The sequence below is a fragment of the Symphalangus syndactylus genome, chromosome 17 (assembly GCF_028878055.3).
Source record: "Symphalangus syndactylus isolate Jambi chromosome 17, NHGRI_mSymSyn1-v2.1_pri, whole genome shotgun sequence".
Taxonomy (NCBI): domain Eukaryota; kingdom Metazoa; phylum Chordata; class Mammalia; order Primates; family Hylobatidae; genus Symphalangus; species Symphalangus syndactylus.
In genome coordinates, this window is record NC_072439.2 from 58,073,907 (window position 1) to 58,093,301 (window position 19,395).

General features: G+C 43.6%; 2 protein-coding genes across 2 annotated transcripts in view; both read left to right on the forward strand.

The window, feature by feature from the left end:
• LOC134732830 (vomeronasal type-2 receptor 1-like) overlaps positions 1-3,541 on the forward strand; it is a 41,924-nt gene extending 38,383 nt beyond the window's left edge. Inside the window, 1 exon segment of the mRNA XM_063619959.1 lies at positions 2,559-3,541. Coding sequence (XP_063476029.1) covers positions 2,559-3,541 — 983 coding nt within the window.
• Positions 3,542-8,099: 4,558 nt separating this feature from the next.
• KCNAB1 (potassium voltage-gated channel subfamily A regulatory beta subunit 1) overlaps positions 8,100-19,395 on the forward strand; it is a 500,607-nt gene continuing 489,311 nt past the window's right edge. Inside the window, exon 1 of the mRNA XM_063620303.1 lies at positions 8,100-8,734. Within this exon, the coding sequence (XP_063476373.1) occupies positions 8,679-8,734 (56 nt within the window). The 5' untranslated portion in view covers positions 8,100-8,678. The remainder of the gene's footprint in view (positions 8,735-19,395) is intronic.

Here is a 19,395-nt window from a genome sequence, read left to right on the forward strand (position 1 = left end):
GCTTAAGGTCATAAGTACTCAAAGTTTGTAGGACATATGATTTCTGTAACTACTGCTCTATGAATTCTTCACTATGGCCTGCCAAATTGCTGCTCTTTATGACCAGAATTTTAATCGGGTTTAGTGTGCTCTGTCTTATGAAACATGTTGGAGCAAGTTTATTTTTATCTCTACCTTCTGTTAAAGATAACACAAAGTGTACTTGTCTTTTGTCAACTGGCCCTCAATAGTAATTCTTTATAAAAGAATTTTGAGGGCCAGGCACAGTGGCTCACGCCTGTAATCCCAGCACTTTGGGAGGCCGAGGAGGGCGGATCACGAGGTCAGGAGATCGAGATCATCCTGGCTAACACGGTGAAACCTCGTTCTCTACTAAAAAAATACAAAAAATTACCGGGCGTGGTGGCGGGCGCCTGTGGTCCCAGCTACTCGGGAGGCTGAGGCAGAAGAACGGCGTAAACCTGGGAGGCGGAGCTTGCAGTGAGCTGAGATCGCACCACTGCACTCCAGCCTGGGTGACAGAGCGAGACTCCGTCTCGGAAAAAAAAAAAAAAAATAGAATTTTGACAATGTATCATTTTCCCAAAATGGAAAACAAGAACTATGTAACCTGAACAACTCCTTGGACCCTACACAGCCCAGTCTCTGCATAGAGTTACATCCAGGGAAGTCCAGTACAGCAGTCAAAAGTGATTAAACAGGAATTGCAATCTTTCCTGCATCTTTCAAAGAACATTAGAGATCAATTTCACAGTCTACTATAAACTCATATTAAATAGCCTTTTCTTATGTTCTGATATTCTCCCTTAGAGCCTCCACCCAGCTAAATGCTCCAAACCTTCTCAGTGTCAAGCACCATGTAGGTTCTTTTCCTTCTCCTTTCCCTTACCCATCTTCTTCTCTTTCTCCTTTTTTCCTCTCCTCCTCCTCCCTCTCCTTCTCTTCCCCCTCCCCCTCCTTCTTCTCCCCCTCCTCCTCTTCTCCTGCCTCCCCCTCCTCCTCCCCCTCCTCCTCCTTCTTCTTCCTCTCCTTCTTCTTCCTCCTCCTCCTCCTTCTTCTTCCTTCTTCTTTCTTCTTCTCCTCCTGCTCCTTCTTCTCTTTCTTCTTCTCCTCCTCCTTCTTCTTCCTTGTCCTCCTCCTCCTTCCTCCTCCTCCCCCCTCCTTCTTCTTCCTTCTTCTCTTTCTTCCTCCTTCCTCCTCCTCCCCCCTGCTTCTTCCTCCTCCTCCTTCTTCTTATTCTTCCTTCTTCTCCTCCTCCTTCTTCCTCTGCTTCTGCTTCTTCCTCGTTTGCTTCTTCTTCCTCCTCCTCTTTCTCCCCCTCCTCCTCCACTGCTGCTGCTTCTTTTCCCCTCCCTCCCCTCCCCTCCCCTCCCCTTCCCTCTGAGTCAGAGTCTTGCACTGTTGCCCAGGCTGGAGTGCAGTGGCACCATCTTGGCTCACTGCAAACTCAGCCTCCTGGGCTCAAGTAATCCTCCCACCTGAGCCTCCCAAGTATCTGGGACTACAGGCACGCACTATCACTCCCGGCTGATTTTTTGTATTACTTGGCAGAGACAAGGTTTTGCCATGTTGCCCAGGCTGGTCTCGAACTCCTGGGCTCAAGTGATCCACCCACCTCTGCCTCCCAAAGTGCTAGGACTACAGGCCTGGGCCACTGTGCCCAGCATTGTTTTCCCTCTTATCCTCAGTTACTCTCTACCTATTCCTTCAAATCTGCATCTGGAGGGTGAAGAGGGGAAAAGCTCTGAGTAAGCAAAGACAAAATTCTCTTTCATAAGGGTGATATTGAATGAAAGACAGAAAACATTTGCATTTTAATCAACCTTATTCCTGTTAACAATTCTCTCGATTGTTTTGCCTCAGTAGCTTTAATTTTTTTTACATTTTTTTTTCATTTGTGGATTCTTCTTGGGTTTATGAGGATACATACCACTCTTCTCAATTAGCTAACTGGAGTAGTAAGAAAGAAGCTTCTTACTGGAAAAGGCCAATGCGGAAAAGCCTGAAACTGAGAAGGGAGACTGACTTTCCAAAACTGAAAATAATTCTCAATCTGTAATATTATCTGTACACTCTAAGGTCATTTTATCACTATTTCTTTTGAGATATTATATATATTCTATATAAAGGGATTTTCAACAAGTCCCTACTCTAGAACTATGAGGGCTCTGGGATATTCACAGTGGAAGGGGACAATTGAATTTCTTTCTTTTTTTTTTTTTTTGAGACAGAGTCTCGCTCTGTCGCCCAGGCTGGAGTGCAGTGGCGCAATCTCGGCTCACTGCAAGCTCCGCCTCCCGGGTTCACGCCATTCTCCTGCCTCAGCCTCTCCCAGTAGCTGGAACTACAGGCGCCCGCCACCGCGCCCAGCTAATTTTTTTTTTTTTTTTTTTTTCTGTATTTTTAGTAGAGACGGAGTTTCACCATGGTCTCGATCTCCCGACCTTGTGATCCGCCCGCCTCGGCCTCCCAAAGTGCTGGGATTACAAGCGTGAGCCACTGCGCCCGGCCGACAATTGGATTTCTTTACAGTCAATTCTCTGTTCTTCGTTCAATAGGTGAAAGGGAGTGTGAACAATGTGATGAAGACTATTGGTCAAATGCACAAAAGAGCGAGTGTGTGCTGAAAGAGGTGGAATACCTTGCTTATGATGACGCCCTGGGATTCACACTTGTCATTCTTTCTGTCTTTGGGGCATTTGTGGTCTTGGCAGTCACAACTGTGTATGTGATACACAGGCACACTCCCCTGGTGAACGCCAGTGACCGGCAGCTGAGCTTTCTCATTCAGGTTTCTCTGATCATCACGCTGCTGTCGTCCATGCTTTTCATTGACAAGCCAAACAATTGGTCCTGCATGGCCGGCCAGGTCACTCTGGCACTGGGCTTTTCTCTTTGCCTGTCTTGCCTTCTTGGAAAGACTAGTTCACTGTTTTTAGCCTACAGAATTTCCAAATCCAGAACTCAACTTACATCCATGCGCCCGCTTTATCAGAAAATCATTGTGCTAATCTCCGTTCTAGTGGAGATTGGCATATGTACAGCCTACTTGGTATTGGAACCTCCCATGGTGTACAAGAACATGGAACCTCAAAATACAAAGATCATTCTGGGATGTAATGAAGTTTCCATAGAGTTTTTGTACTCGATGTTTGGAATTGATGCCTTCCTAGCCCGGCTATGCTTTCTTACAACTTTTGTGGCTCGCCAGTTACCAGATAATTACTGTGAAGGAAAATGCGTTACCTTTGAGATGCTTGTCTTTTTCGCCATCTGGATCTCTTTTGTCCCTGCTTATTTGAGCACCAAAGGCAAGTTCAAAGTGGCTGTGGAAATATTTGCAATCTTGGCATCCAGCTATGTTTTGTTGGGTTGTATATTTGCTCCTAAGTGTCTCATTATTTTGCTGAGGCCACAGAGGAATGCCAGTGAAATTGTTAGTGGAAGTGTCTCCACCACAGATAATAGCATCCAACTGACCTCAGCTTCTGTGAGCAGTGAGCTTAACAATACCACAGTGTCAGCTGTTCTGGATGACTAGAGTGGTGATTTACATGTGCCCTTTGACGCTGCAATGATGATGTCGTTCAACATTCCCTTTCAGGATGCTCCTACAGCAGCTGCCTAACACTCTCAGGTAACATTGAGGATTTGGGTTCTGGTGGTGTAGTCTTAGCATGGTACATCAAATCTTGTACTGTAAGATACCATTTAGCATGAACCAGAATACCTTTTACTATTGAAATTAAAAACTATTTTATTCAAACATTTCAAAATACTTTGGTGTAAGGACTATGTAGTAGAGGACATAGTAGGAGCCAGTTATCTAAAATGATAGATAAGGCTGGGTGTGGTGGCTCACGCCTGTAATCCCACCACTTTGGGACACCAAGGTGGGTGGATCACCTGAGGTCAGGAGTTCGAGGCCAGCCTGGGCAACATGGTGAAACCCTGTCTCTACTAAAAATACAAAAATTAGCAAGGAGTGGCAGTGCATCCCTGTAGTCCCAGATACGTAGGAGGCTGAGGTGAGAGGATCACTTAAACCTGGGAGGTGGAAGTTGCAGTGAGCCGAGATTGCACCACTGCACTTCAGCCTGGGTGACAGAGACAGAGACACCATCTCAATTAAAAAAAAAAAAAAAAGACAAAAAATTTAGCTCTTGAATGTTCTTGTTCTTACATCATGGATGTCTGATCTAGAAATTTACCTAAAACAAAATCACTTAGTGGGGACCAAGAGAGACATTTTGTTCTACATTCTGTTAATGTATCTCTGAAATACACAGATTTTCTCTGATTGAGGTAAGAATTATAGCCCATGGAGCAGGGGGTTTGGAAGATAATTTATGTTTCAAAGGACTCTGTGACATACAGAGAATATTGAAGGAATTACGATGTCAACAAAACTCAGTTTTTTTTCTTGAACACATATGGAAGTAGACAAGTTTCTCCCAGAGAGAAGGCAAGTCTACAAACCTATCTGCTACAGATTTTCCTGGGGAAGAATATGTGGTAAAGTGCCTGAGTTTTAAAACACCCTTCTACTTGAAAAAGAAAAACAAAGGGAATTAAGATTTGGCAAGGCAATTATTAAGTAGATTATATAGTGAAGACATGAATAGCAAAAAAACAGATGTTTACCTAGAGCAGTATTACAATGCAAGATTTTTTTAGGATAAATTGAGTGATAGATACTTGCCCTCTGATTATGTAGAGTTACCTGGAATTTAATTTCCATGTGAGAATGTTATAAAATATTTTCAATCTTTTTCTAGATATGAAACTTTGAAAATGACCTATATACATTTATGTGTATATGAATATGTGTGGAAAAACAAAATTTATAGAAATGCTGATAAATAAAAAATGCATGTGTATATTTAACTGTAGAAGTCTGACAGGATCAGAAAGAAGTGCTATTAGAGTTATCTCTCTTCAAGATAACTTGATGCTTGTGAATTTCAGTTAAGAAAGCTAGGCAGAGATTCCTGGAGGCTCATGGGAGCAGAAAGTGAAAGTGTGATGACTAGTTTAGCAGGACAAGTCTGTTGGGAACTTATTTACTGATTTTTTTTTAAAAGAATGGTCATTCTAGACCAGACAAAGGGAATGAGCTTCCTGTAATTTAAATAGTGAGTTTACCTCAAGGTTCAGCAAAGCTTAAAATGATCCCTTTATTGAAGAGCCAGTGGTAGTCCCAGGACTTTCTGGGCAAGCATCTATTTACACATCCATCTCCCAACACTTCTACAGCTCTTAGAATTGTTAGAGTAGAGCCTATATCACAGCATGAAGAATGGGGAAACTGCTTTCTTTGGCCCTTCATTTGACCCAGGGAGGAACACTGGAAAAGAAAGAATGCTTTGTCAGAGTATGGAGCAATAGGAAAATGAGAATCCGTGAGTTAATTTCTTATTCAGGTATACATTCAGCTTGAGTATTCTCAACGATTTACCTTGAGATTATAAACAAAAGCTAAAAGATGGCTCGTGTCTAGTGACTTGGTTTACCTTTGTCTTCAAAATATTTTAGTATCAGGGTAATCCTCTTCTTTTCTGAGTTGTTGATTATTGAACATATGGTCTCTAAAAAGATAATTCCAGAAGTCCATTTGGGTAATATCAAAGACTCCGTTATCTCCTTTCATTTAGCATGGCTTAGTAATACTGTCTTGTCAGACTTGTGTTCTCTGCATTATTTTTTTTTTGATGAGCAATAGGTTTGGGAAATTAGAGAAAATAAATGTCATTGAAAACAAAATATCAACTGAACTTGCATGTTTAACGTTAATATTTACTTACACAACTTTTCAATTTTGACATAAAATTTTCATCAAAATAGCTTGAAGTTATCACTTGTCGATTTGGTACTCATGTATTGTTATAGAAACTGGCTTATGGCAGTTAAAATGAATAATATATGATTGTCAAAGGATGATGGTCTAATTTGTAGTATTGTTTTATTCTTTGTAATTAATTACTTAACTATTAAAATATTTCCCATAAATGGAAAAATATTTTCTCTTTGGATGAATGCATCATGTAAAAGTCATTTCTAGTGAACCAGCAACGACTGAAGTCTCTATCGACACATGTTGCTCTGTAAGAGAATCTCATGTAGAAGTTGCTAGTGACACTCCCTGCTGTGGATGAGCACTTGCTGGTAACTACATACTGGACCTTGGGGAGCAGCCCAGAATTAGTTTCAGGTGTTGCATCAAAATTATGTAGTTGCTGGCTTGGAGAGTAGTATAAAGATTAACTGCTTGAAAAAAAAAGGATACTTTATTCAGGGCTGATATACACACATGCAGGATTGAGCTCTTTTGGTAAACGAGAGGTTTATCAGGGCTGCTCAAACCCACCCCATGAGATTAATTCTTTGAATTAAGGCAAAGATATTTCCTGATAGAAAGTGAGTATACTTTCAAAAAGGATAAGATATTCCCACTGCCAGGTTAATTTCCTTAAAACTCTGCTCTGATCTCATCTCTTCCCTGCTCATCAACTCCCAGTGGTTTTCCACTATCTACAGCATGAGTTTAGCTGTCATAGTCTGACATTCAAAACTCTCAAAACACTTTTCCATTTTCTGTGTTCAACAGTTGTCACCTGCCACCTTCCTGCCCATATCCTTTTAACACAATTCAACTACACTCCTGCAATTTCTGAAACTCACCTCTTATTTTCTAGATTTCACACTAGTCACATGGTTCCCTTTTTCCTCGAATGCTCTAATAGCACTTCATCCCTTCCTGCCTCTCTCCCTCCCTCCTTCCTTTCCCTCTCTGCTTTCTCCCTTCCCTCCTTAAGGGCTTGATGTACACCAGACTCAAAGTTAGACATAGAAGATACAGAAAAATGAGACATTGTTCCCCATCTCCAGGTGCTTGCCATCTTTTGGGGTGATAGGTAATAAACCAACAATTACACTATGATGTGATAAATCTGTGATTGTGGTAGCACAGAGGAAAGGCAGACCGAGTTAAGATCAAGGAAGGCTTCCGGGTGAGGTGTCACTTGAACAAATCCCAGAAGGACAAGAAAGAACTAGCCATATTGAGAGGTGACAGCATGCTGGCAGCCCTGCAGCCCTCGCTCGCTCTCGGCACCTCCTCGGCCTTGGCCCCCACTCTGGCCGTCGTGAGGAGCCCTTCAGCCCACTGCTGCAATGTGAGAGCCCCTTTCTGGGCTGGCCAATGCCGGAGCCGGCTCCCTCAGCTTGCGGCGAGGTGTGGAGGGAGAGGCGCGGGCGGGAAGCGGGGCCGCGCGCGGCACTTGTGGGCCAGCGCGAGTTCCGGGTGGGCGTGGGCTCGGCGGGCCCCGCACACGGAGCGGCCGGCCGGCCCACAAGCCCCGGGCAGTGAGGGGCGTAGCACCTGGGCCAGCAGCTGCTGTGCTAGATTTATCGCTGGGCCTTAGCTGCCTACTCGTGGGGCAGGGCTTCGGACCTGCAGCCCACCATGCCTGAGCCTCCCCCACCCAGCCGTGGGCTCCTGCGTGGCCCGAGCCTCCCCGACGAGCGCCGCCCGCTGCTCCAGGGCACCCAGTCCCATCGACCACCCAAGGGCTGAGGAGTGCGGGCGCAAGGCACGGGACTGGCAGGCAGCTCCACTTGCGGCCCCGGTGCGGGATCCACTGGGTGAAGCCAGCTGGGCTCCTGAGTGGTGGGGACTTGGAGAACCTTTATGTCTAGCTAAGGGATTGTAAATACACCAATGGGCACTCTGTGTCTAGCTCAAGGTTTGTGAATGCACAAATCAGCACCCTGTGTCTAGCTGAGGGTTTGTGAATGCACCAATTGACACTGTAGCTACACTGGTGGGGACTTGGAAAACCTTTGTGTGTCCACACTCTGTATCTAGCTAATCTAGTGGGGATGTGGAGAACTTTTGTGTCTAGCTCAGGGATTGTAAGTGCACCAATCAGCATCCTGTCAAAATGGACCAATCAGCTCTCTGTAAAACAGACCAATCGGCTCCCTGTAAAATGGACCAATCAGCAGGATGTGGGTGGGGCCAGAAAGAATAAAAGCAGGCTGCCCCACCCAAAAGTGGCAACAAGCTGGGGTCCTCTTTCTTTCTGTGGAAGGTTTGTTCTTCTGCTCCTTGTAATAAATCTTGCTGCTGCTCGCTCTTTGGGTCCACACTGTCTTTATGAGCTGTAACAGCCACTGCAAAGGTCTGCAGCTTCACTGCTGAAGCCAGCGAGACCACAAACCCACCGGGAGGAACGAACAACTCCAGACGCGCCGCCTTAAGAGCCGTTAACACTCACTGCGAAGGTCTGCAGCTTCACTGCTGAAGCCAGCGAGACCACAAACCCACAGGGAGGACCGAACAACTCCAGACGCGCCGCCTTAAAGAGCCGTAACACTCACTGCGAAGGTCTGCAGCTTCACTCCTGAGCCAGCGAGACCACAAACCCACAGGGAGGACCGAACAACTCCAGACGCGCCGCCTTAAAGAGCCGTAACACTCACTGCGAAGGTCTGCAGCTTCATCCCTGAGCCAGCGAGACCACGAAGCCACCAGAAGGAAGAAACTCTGAACACATCTGAACGTCGGAAGGAACAAACTCCGGCCATGCCGCCTTTAAGAACTGTAACATTCACCGCGAGGGTCCGCGGCTTGTTGAAGTCAGTGAGACCAAGGACCCACCAATTCCGGACACAATATGAAAGGAAGACTAACTAATGTTTGCATTCTACCTAACCTACTACTTGGAGCATGGTAAGTGTCAGCTTCCCATCCTCTTTTGTTTGTTTTGGGATTTTTTTTTTTTTTTGGTTTGTTTTTTGTTGCCCCTTATGAAGCATTGTAGGACTTTATCTGTGACTCTTTCATGTCACGGACCATTTTCTGCCGCATACTAGGGTTATCTACTTTCATGTCCTGGGTCTACCTCTACATTATAAATTATTTCATGAAGGGAACTTGAAATCTATTTAGGTATGCATCTGTCTATCTATCTATCTATCTATCTATCAGCTATCCATCTTTCTTTGTGGCGTTTTCATATAGAATATAACTTGCACTTAATTGGCACCTAATCTTTTTATATGAAATTTTTTTAAACTTCTAGGTTCAGGGCCATGTGTGCAGGTTTGTTATATAGGTAAACTCATGTTGCAGGGGCTTGTTGTACAGATTATTTCATCACCGAGGTACTAAGCCTAGTACACAATAGTTACTTTTTCTGCTCTTCTCCCTCCTTTCACCCTCCACCTTCAAGGAGGCCCCAGTGTCTCTTGTTCCCTTATTTTTGTCCATGAGTTCTCATCATTTAGCTCCCAGTTGTAAGTAAGAGCATGCAGTATTTGGTTTTCTGTTCCTGTGTTAATTTACTAAGGGTAATGGCCTCCAACTCCATCCATGTTCCTGCAAAAGACATGATCTAGTTCTTTTTTATGGCTACATAGTAGTCAGTGGCATATATGTACCACATTTTCTTTATCCTGTCTATCATTGATGGGCATTTAGGTTGATTCCATGTCTTTGCTATTGTGAGTAGTGATGCAATAAACATATGCATGCACATGTCTTTGTTATGGTATGATTTATATTGCTTTGGGTATATACTCAGTAATGGGATTGCTGAGTTGAATGGTAGTCCTCTTTTTAGCTCTTTAAGGAATTGCCACACTGCTTTCCACAGTGGTTAAACTAACTATACTCCCACCAACAGTGTATAAGTGTTTCCTTTTCTCTGCAACTTTGCCAGCATGTTATTTTATTTTATTAACTTTTAAGTTAAGGGGTACATGTGTAGGTTTGTTATACAGGTAAACTTGTGTCATGGGGGTTTGTTGTACAGATTATTTTGTCACCCAGGTATTAAGCCTAGTACCCATTAGTTCTTTTTCCTGATCCTCTTGCTCCTCCTACCCTTCACTCTCCTGTGGGCCCTAGGGTGTGGTGTTCCCCTCTATATGTCCATGTATTCTCATCATTTGCCCCCATGTATAAGTGAGAACATACATATTATTTGGTTTTCTGTTCTTGTGTCAGTTTGCTGAGGATAATGGCCTCCAGCTCCATTCATGTTCCTGGAAAAGTCATGATCTTGTTCTTTTTTAGGGCTGCATACTATTCCACAGTATATATCTACCACTTTTTTTTAATCCAATCTATCATTGAAGGACTTTTAGGTTAATTCCATGTCTTTGCTATTGTAAATAGTGTGTAATTAACACATGAATGCATGTGTCTTTATAATAGAACAATTTATTTTCCTTTGGGTATATATCCAGTAATGGGATTGCTGGGTCAAATAGCATTTCTATTTTTAGGTCTTTGAGGATTTGCCACAGTGTCTTCCACAATGGCTGAACTAATTTACACTCCCACCAACAGTGTATAAACATTCCTTTTTCTCTACAACCTCTCCAGCATCTCCTATTTTTTGATTTTTAAATAGTAGCTATTCTGATTGGTGTGAGATGGTATCCCATTGTGGTTTTGACTTGCGTTTCTTTAGTGATCAGTGATGTTGAGTTTTCTTTCACATGTTTGTTGGCTGCATGTAGCTTCTTTTGAAAAGTGTCTGTTCATGTTCTTTCCCCACTTTTTAATGGGGTTGTTTGTCTTCTTCTTGTAAATTTAAGTTCCTTATAGATGCTTGATATTAGACCTTTGTCAAATGCATAGTTTGCAAAAATGTTCTCTCATTCTGTAGGTTGTCTGCTCACTCTGTTGACAGTTTCCTTTGCTGTAAAGAAGCTCTGTGGTTTAATTAGATCCCATTTGTCAATTTTTACTTTTGTTACAGTTGCTTTAGGCATCTTCATCATGAAATCTTTGCCTATGCCTATGTCCTGAGTGGTATTGCCTAGATTGTCTTCTAGGGTTTTTACAGTTTTCGGTTTTACATTTAAGTCTTTAATCCATCTTGAATTAATTTTTATATATGGTATAAGGAAGGGATCCAGTTTCAATCTTCTGCATGTGGCTAGCCAGTTACCCCAGCATCATTTATTGAATAGGGAATCCTTCCCCCGTTGCTTGTTTTTGTCTGGTTTGTTGAAGATCAGATAGTTGTAGTAGGTGTGCAGCCTTATTTCTGGGTTCTCTAGTCTGTTCCATTGGTCTGTGTATCTGTTTTTGTACAAATACTATGTTATTTTGATTACTGTAGCCCTGTAGTATATTTTCAAGTCAGGTAGTGTGATGCCTCCACCTTTGTTCTTTTTGTTTAGGATTGCCTTGGTTATTTGGGCTCTTTTTATGGTTCCATATGATTTTTTTTTTTTTTTTTTTTTGAGACGGAGTCTCACTCCGTTGCCCAAGCTGGAGTGCAGTGGCATGATCTCAGCTCACTGCAACCTCCGCCTCTTGGATTCAAGTGATTCTCCTGCCTCAGCCTCCCAAGTAGCTGGAATTACATTCGCCCACTACCACACTCAGCTGATTTTTGTATTTTAGTAGAGACAGGGTTTCATCATGTTGGCCAAGCTGGTCTCTAACTTCTGACCTCAAGTGATCCTTCTGCCTCAGCCTCCCAAAGTGCTGTGATCACAGGTGTGAGCCACCGTGCCCAGCCCCATATGAATTTTAAAAGTTTTTTCCAGTTTTGTGAAGAATCTCAATGGTAGTTTAATAGAAATAGCAGTGAATCTATAAATTGCTTTGTGCAGTATGGCCATTTTTATATTGATTCTTTCTATTCATGAGTATGAAATGCTTTTCCATTTGTTTGTGTTAATCTCTAATTTATTTGAGAATATTTTGTAGTTCTCCTTGTAGAGATCTTTCCCCTCCCTAGTTAGCTGTATTCCTAGGTATTTTATTCTTTTTGTGGCAGCTGTGAATAGGATTGTGTTCCTAATTTGGTTCTCAGCTTGACTGTTGTTGGTGTATAGGAATGCTGGTAATTTTTACACATTGATTTTGTATTCTGAGACTTTGCTGAAGTTGTCTATTAGCTTAAGAGGCTTTGGGTGAGACTACAGGGTTTTCTAGACATAGGATCATGTCATCTGCAAACAGGGATAGTTTGACTTCCTCTCTTCCTACCTGGATGCCTTTATTTTATTTTCTTCCCTGATTGCCCTGGGCAGAACTTCCAATATTATGTTGAATAGGAGGACATCCTTATCTTGTGCTAGTTTTCAAGGGGAATGGTTCTAGCTTTTGCCCATTCAGTGTTATGTTGGCTGTGGGTTTGTCATAGATGGCTCTTATTATTTTGAGGTATGTTCCTTCAATACCTATTTTACAGAGAGTTTTAAACATGAAGCCATGTTGAATTTTACCAGAAGCCTTTTCTGCATCTATTGGGATAATCATGTGGTTTTTGTCTTCAGTTTTGTTTATGTGATGAATCATATTGATTTGCATATGTTGAACTAATCTTGCATCTCAGGGATAAAGCCTACTTGATCATGGTGGATAAGCTTTTTGATGTGCTGCTAATTTCAGTTTGCCAGTATTCTGTTGATTTTTGCATCAATGTTCACCAAGGATTTGGGGTTAAAGTTTTCTTTTTCTTTTTTGTATCTCTGTCAGGTTTTGGTTTCAGATGAGGATTTGTTATTTTTTTGACCTTTTTTTTTTTTTTTTTTTTTTGAGATGGAGTCTCACTCTGTTGCCCAGGCTGGAGTGCAATGGCGTGATCTCAGGTCACTGCAATCTCTGCCTCCCGGGTTCAAGCCATTCTCCTGCCTCAGCCTCTTGAGTAGCTGGGACTACAGGCACCCACTACCACGTCTGGCTAATTTTTGTATTTTTAGTAGATATGGGGTTTCACCACGTTGGTCAGGCTGGTCTTGAACTCCTGGCCTCAGGTGATCTGCCCGTCTCAGCCTCCCAAAGTGCTGGGATTACAGGCGTAAGACACCATGCCTGGCCTTGACTTTTTAATGATAGCCATTCTGACTGGTGTGAGATTGTATCTCATTCTGGTTTTGATTTGCATTTCTGTAATGATCAGTGATGTTGAACTTGTTTTCATATGCTTGTTGGCCACATGTATGTCTTCTTTTGAAAAGTGTCTGTTCGGCAGGGTGTGATGGCTCATGCCTGTAATCCCAGCACTTTGGGAGGCTGAGGTGAGTGGATTTCCTGAGGTCAGGAGTTCGAGACCAGCCTGGCAACATGGTGAAACCCTGTCTCTACTAAATATACAAAAATTAGCCGGGCATAGTGGTGGGCGCCTGTAATCCCAGCTACTTGGGAGGCTGAGACAGAAGAATCGCTTGAACCTGGGAGGTGGAGGTTGCAGTGAGCCAAGACCATGCCATTGCACTCCAGCCTGGGCAAGAAGAGCGAAACTCCATCTCAAAAAAATAAAAATAAATAAATAAATAAAAGCATATATTCATGTTACTTGCTTACTTTTTAATGGAGTTGTTTTTGTTTTTTTTCTTGTAAATTTGTTTCAGTTCCTTGTAAGATGCTGGATATTAGACCTTTGTTGGATGCATAGTTTGCAGAACTTTTCTCCCATTCTGTAGGTTTTCTGTTTATTCTGTTGATGGTTTCGTTTGCTGTGCAGAAGCTCTTTAGTTTAATTAAATCTCATTTGTCAATTTTTGTTTTTGCTGCAATTGCTTTTGGCATCTTTGTCATAAAATTTTTGTCCGTTCCTATGTTCAAAATGATATTGCTTAGGTGGCACCCAATCTTTTTAACAGATGATGAATAAAGTTATAAAAATAGCTAACCACTCATGTAGCAAGGCATAGGGACAATGTGTCAACATAAGATGAGGAAGAAAGGCTTCGGGCCTGGAGCACAGCAGGAATGGAGGAAGGTGGAAAGAACCTGTTTTCAAGATAGTAGGGGCTAGCTTCAGAGTAACAGGCATTTCCATTGAGGAAAGAGGATGGAGAGTGGACTAAAAAGAAGGAGGCCAGTTGAAATGGAAGAGTGAAGTCTTGAAAAGTTATTCCATCGTATTTGTTTAATTATTTTCCCATAATATTTTCTACTCATGTTTGCATTTTTGAATAAAAGAGACTTTTCTCATTTCCCCTTACTCCGACCTCCCACACACAGTGCCCTCCCTTTTGAGCTGCCATTGTAAACAGCAGCTCTTTCAAATATCTACAGGCAGAATAAGTAGCTACAGTTTCAAAGTAGAATTATTAACAATTTATGTAAATAATCTTGCTAAAATTCACGTATTTACATTTTTAGGGGATTGTTATTTATTTCCCCTGATAGTTTTTGGAAAACCAGTTTGGATACAAAAAGGATAATGCGAAAATCTGAATAGACCAGTTATATTAGTTAAGGCAGGTTAACTTTTGGAACAAACAATCTCTAAATCTTAGAGGCTTAGCGGATAACACTTCACACACACTGAGACTAATGCTGGTCAGGCTGCTTTCCTTGATAGCCGTCCTCTAGGCAGTGACTCAGGGAGTCTGTTGGATGTTGTCTATTTGCCTCTTCTCTGCCTTACCCTCTCTGCTCTTTCACCTCTATGGACTGTATCACATAAACTCCTTTGCCTGTAGCTTCCAGTGGGTTTTGCCAAAGGGAGGCACTAACGGGAGACTGGAGGTGAGAGGAGAGGCCCTCTCAGGTCTTTGTTGTTTCACTCATGGCTCATTTCTCTATCTGTGGCCACTCTCCCATGGCTACAGCTCTTACTAGGTGACATGCATGTGAATCCCTCCCCTTCTCCTTCCAGACTTGGGTGTGATAACACCTTCCTACTGTTCCTGGCCCTGGGTGTTTCACCATCCTCTGTTAAATCCTGTCACTTTGCCCACTCATTTCAATAGTTCCTTCTTTAAACTGTCTTATTTTTTGGGTGCCCCAGCTATTTATTGCTGGGGTCCTAACTCATAGAGTGATCCAAATTATTTTCGTTTTATGATACTGCCCCATTCTTGATGCAAGCCATACATGGTTCCTGCTAAAGGGGAAGAGGACCTGTGGGGTCATCTGAAATGAAAGTGTGAAGTCTTGGGGAAGAGAACATGAGCATGTAAGATACTCAGCCATCAAGGCCCATAGAGTGACACAGATCATTTTTGTTCACATTCTATTGGTCAGAAGTCATCACATGGCCCCATTTTAAGGTAACAGAGATGGCAAATGTGGCCCCTGGTTAAGAAGCCATATTCATCAACAATTCCACATTATGAAAAGGGAACATGAATCTTCAGTGATCAGTTAGCCATCCAGAGAATAAAATCAAATAGCCTAAAATAGAAGTATTCATAGAAAGTTTCAAATAATGTACATAAAAAATGACACGTAACAAATGAAGACATAGGAAGATATGTAGAAGATTTTGGAAAGATGGCAGCAGTTATACAGTTGTTGAACCTACCAGAACACCACTCCCCAATAGAGTAACCAGAATAGCAAGGCCAAAACCCCATGAAAGATACTTACATCACGACTAGGTGATACGATATCCCCATGTACACCTACATACTACCAGGTAGGAGCAAAAGCTGCAAGATCTGTGTGGTATCAGAAATGATGTGGAAGGAAGTAGAAAGAAGTTAGAGGTACTCCTGATACTGTGAGAGCTTGGAAAACCCCACAGCTGCCATCAGGCAATCACTGGGAGCTCAGCAGGCCATTCTGAGCTCAGCAGCAGAAACTGCTGAAAGAATAGGAAATAGGGTAAGGCTAAATAAAAATGCAATGTCAATTGTCACTTTAAAAAGTTATTTGTGGTATTCACTGAAGAAGAACGTGCATATATTCACTTCCTTGGAGTGAATTTGCTGAGTCATGGGGTATATCTATCTATCTGCCCCATGACTCAGCAAATTCACTCCAAGGAATATACCTAACTAAATTATGCCTGTATGTGTACCAAAAAGATGAATACTAGAAGATTTGCAGCAGGATTAAACTACACAAATGTCCATCAACAGTAGAATGGATCAATAAACTGACATATACTCACTCAGTGCAATAGTGTACAGCAATAAGAATGAATGGGCTGCTTTGTAGAGAAAAAAGTATGGGGTGGTAAGATTGGAAGCTGGGAAGTGATTTGGAAATTGGTAGTGATTACTGTCATCTAGGCAATAGCTCGTGATGGCTTGGCTGGGAACAGAGCTCTCAACAATTTGGGGTGAGTTTAACCATCACATCAGATTTGCTGACATCCTTTAGACATCTGACACTTGCACATTTGAAGCACATGTTCAAATAAAAGGGTACACATTAGAAAGCTATAATTTAAACATCTAACATCACTTCCAAAAATAATCCTATTGAGAGGTGACAACATGTTAGCAGCCTTCACTCACTTTCAGTGCTTCCTCGGCCTCGGCATCCGCTCTGGCCACACTTGAGGAGCCCTTCAGCCTGCCGCTGCACTGTGGGAGCCCCTCTCTGGGCTACTGGAGGCCAGAGCTGGCTCCCTCAGCTTGTGGGGAGATGTGGAGGGAGAGGCGCTGGCGGGAACTGGGGCTGCACGCAGCGCTCGCAGGCCAGCATGAGTTTTAGGTGGGCACAGGCTCAGCGGGCCCCACATTCGGAGCAGCCGGCCCCCGGGCAGTGAGGGGCTTAGCACCTGGGCCAGCAGCTGTGGAGGGTGCATCGGCTTGAATTCTCACCGGGCCTTGGCTGCCTCCCCATGGGGCAGGGCTTGGGACCTGCAGTCCACCATGCCCTCCCCTCCGCCTAGCTCCCCTGCACCCCCTCCCCTGCCACCCTCTCTCCCCCATTCCCCTCTCCCTCCCCCCTCCCCCTTCCCTGTCCCCCTCTCCCCACCCCCTCACCCCCTCCCTCCCACCTCCCCCCACAACCTCTCCCTCCCCCTCCCTTCCCCCTCTTCCCCCCTCCTCCCCCACCACCCCACCCTCCTCCCCCACCACCATACCCTCCCCCCCACCACCATACCCTCCCCCCCACCACCCTCCCCTCCCCCCACCCTCCTCCCACCGTCCCCCTCCCTTCCCCCCAGTGGGCTCCCACACAGCCCGAGCCTAACTGACTGGCGCCGCCCTCCGCTCCGCGGTGTCTGGTCCCATCTACTACCCAAGGGCTGAGGTGTGCAGGTGTGTGGTGTGGGACTGGTGGGCAGCTCCACCCGTGGCCCAGGCGCTGGATCCACTAGGTGAAGCCAGCTGGGCTCCTGAGTTGGGTGGGGTCTTGGAGAACTTTTATGTTTAGCTGGAGGATTGTATATGCACGAATCAGCACTGTGTCTAGCTCCTAGCTCGGGGTTTGTGGATACACCAGTCAGCACTCTGTATCTAGCTAATCTGGTGGGGACTTGGGTAACTTTTATGTCTAGCTAAAGGTTTGTAAATGCACCAATCAGCACTTTGTGTTTAGCTCAAGGTTTGTAAATGCACCAATCAGCACCCTGTGTCTAACTCAAGGTTTGTAAACGCACCAATCAGTGCTCTGCATCTAGCTAATCTAGTGGGGACTTGGAGAACTTTTGTGTCCTAGCCAAAGGATTGTAAATGCACCAGTCGGTATTCTGTGTCTAGCTCAAGGTTTGTAAACGCATCAATCAGTGCTGTGTCTAGCTAATCTAGTGGGGACTTGGATAACTTTTATGTCTAGCTAGAGGATTGTAAACACACCAGTCAGCACCCTGTCAAAACAGACCAATCAGCTCTCTGTAAAACGGACCAATCAGCAGGATGTGGGTGGGGTCAGATAAGGGAATAAAAGCAGGCTGCCCCAGCCTGCAGCAGCAACCCGTTTGGGTCCCCTTCCATGCTGTGGAAGCTTTGTTGTTTCGCTGTTTGCAGTAAATCTTGCTCACTCTTTGGGTCTGCACCTGCCTTTAAGAGCTGTAACACTCACCGCGAAGGTCTGCACCTTCACTCCTGAAGCCAGCAAGACCACGAACCCACGGGAAGGAACGAGTAACTCCAGACGCGCAGCCTTTAAGAGCTGTAACACTCACCGCGAAGGTCTGCAGCTTCGCTCCTGAAGTCACTCCGGACGCATCTGAATATTTGAAGGAACAAACTCCGGACACGCCATCTTTAAGAACTGTAACACTCACTGTGAGGGTCCCAGCATCGCTCTTGAAGTCATTAAGACCACGAACCTACCAGAAGGAAGAAACTCTGGACGCATCTGAACATCTGAAGGAACAAACACCGGACACACCATCTTTAAGAACTGTAACACTCACTGCGAGGGTCCGCGGCTTCATTCTTGAAGTCAGCGAGACCAAGAACCCACCAATTCCGGACACACTATTACATTGTACTAGCTTCTACTGCCCTTTGTATTTCTGATTAATAAGGAAATCATTTAACTTGATAAAGCCATCTGGGTAGAAAATGATTTTGTCAAAATGGTTGCCTAAGCTTGCTAGTAGTTGAAAAACATAAATGAAAAACTTTCCTGCTGCTTCTTTCCCATTTAAAAGTTTAGCGTGAGTAAACCTTTTTCCTTTCTGTCTTTATTTTGTTTAGTAATGCTTTTACAAGTGCTGTTGGAGAAGACAGCCATATTCTAGGAGGTGTCAAGAGAATAAAAATGGATATGGGATGCAAATCCTGTTTCTATTCTTTAAAAAGCAACTAGCTAACCCAGAAACCATTGTTTGGTACACATATGTGTGAAGCAGAAAGACATAATCTCTTTGGGTCATTTGATATGGTGAGATGCAAAGCAAAGAAATTAGAGCTATAGCTTAACCAGCACCTGGCCTTTTCTTCCTCCCTAAATCAACCTTGATTTCTAATTTTTATCTAACTTTATCTTTGAAGTTTCTCTGCATGATGCTCCCATTTTTGGGATGGAGTATATTGATTTATAGGTCAAGCACATGAGTTTCTTAAGGCAAAGCACAAATTACTTACTACTTTATTGTTGTTTTGTTGTTGTTTTTGTCTTTGCCTTACCAACTTCAGTTTAAAAGTAAATCTTTCCACAGTGTAAAGTAGACTGACAGAGTGGCCAGCATCCTCAGTGATGGTCTTGATTGGGAAGACAAACGCAAGGTGATTTAGTTTAGTGTCCTAGTCTCAGAACTGGTTGGAGAAGGTAGAGCAAAATGGCTAATACCAATGATTTTAGAAAAACAATGGCTTGGCGCTGATTGTGTACTTTCTTGCTGTGTAATCCCAGGTCAATTACTTTACGTCTCTAAGCACTAAGCCTGGCACGTGGTAAACGTTCAACAACTAGTTACACTAGTTGTAACAGAGAGAATTTAACCATCAGCTATTAGTATTGTTATTAGTAGTTGCCCCTATGTGTACTTATCCTAGACCCATGGATTGGGCATTTTATTTTATTATTTGAGACAAAGTTTCACTTTGTTGCCCAGGCTGAAGTGCAGTGGCACGATCTCGGCTCACTGCAACCTCCGCCTCCTGGGTTCAAGCCATTCTCATGCCTTAGCCTCCTGAGCAGCTGGGATTACAGGTGCCTGCCACCAGGCCTGGCTGATTTTTTTGTATTTTAGTAGATACGGGGTTTCACCATGTTGCCCAGGC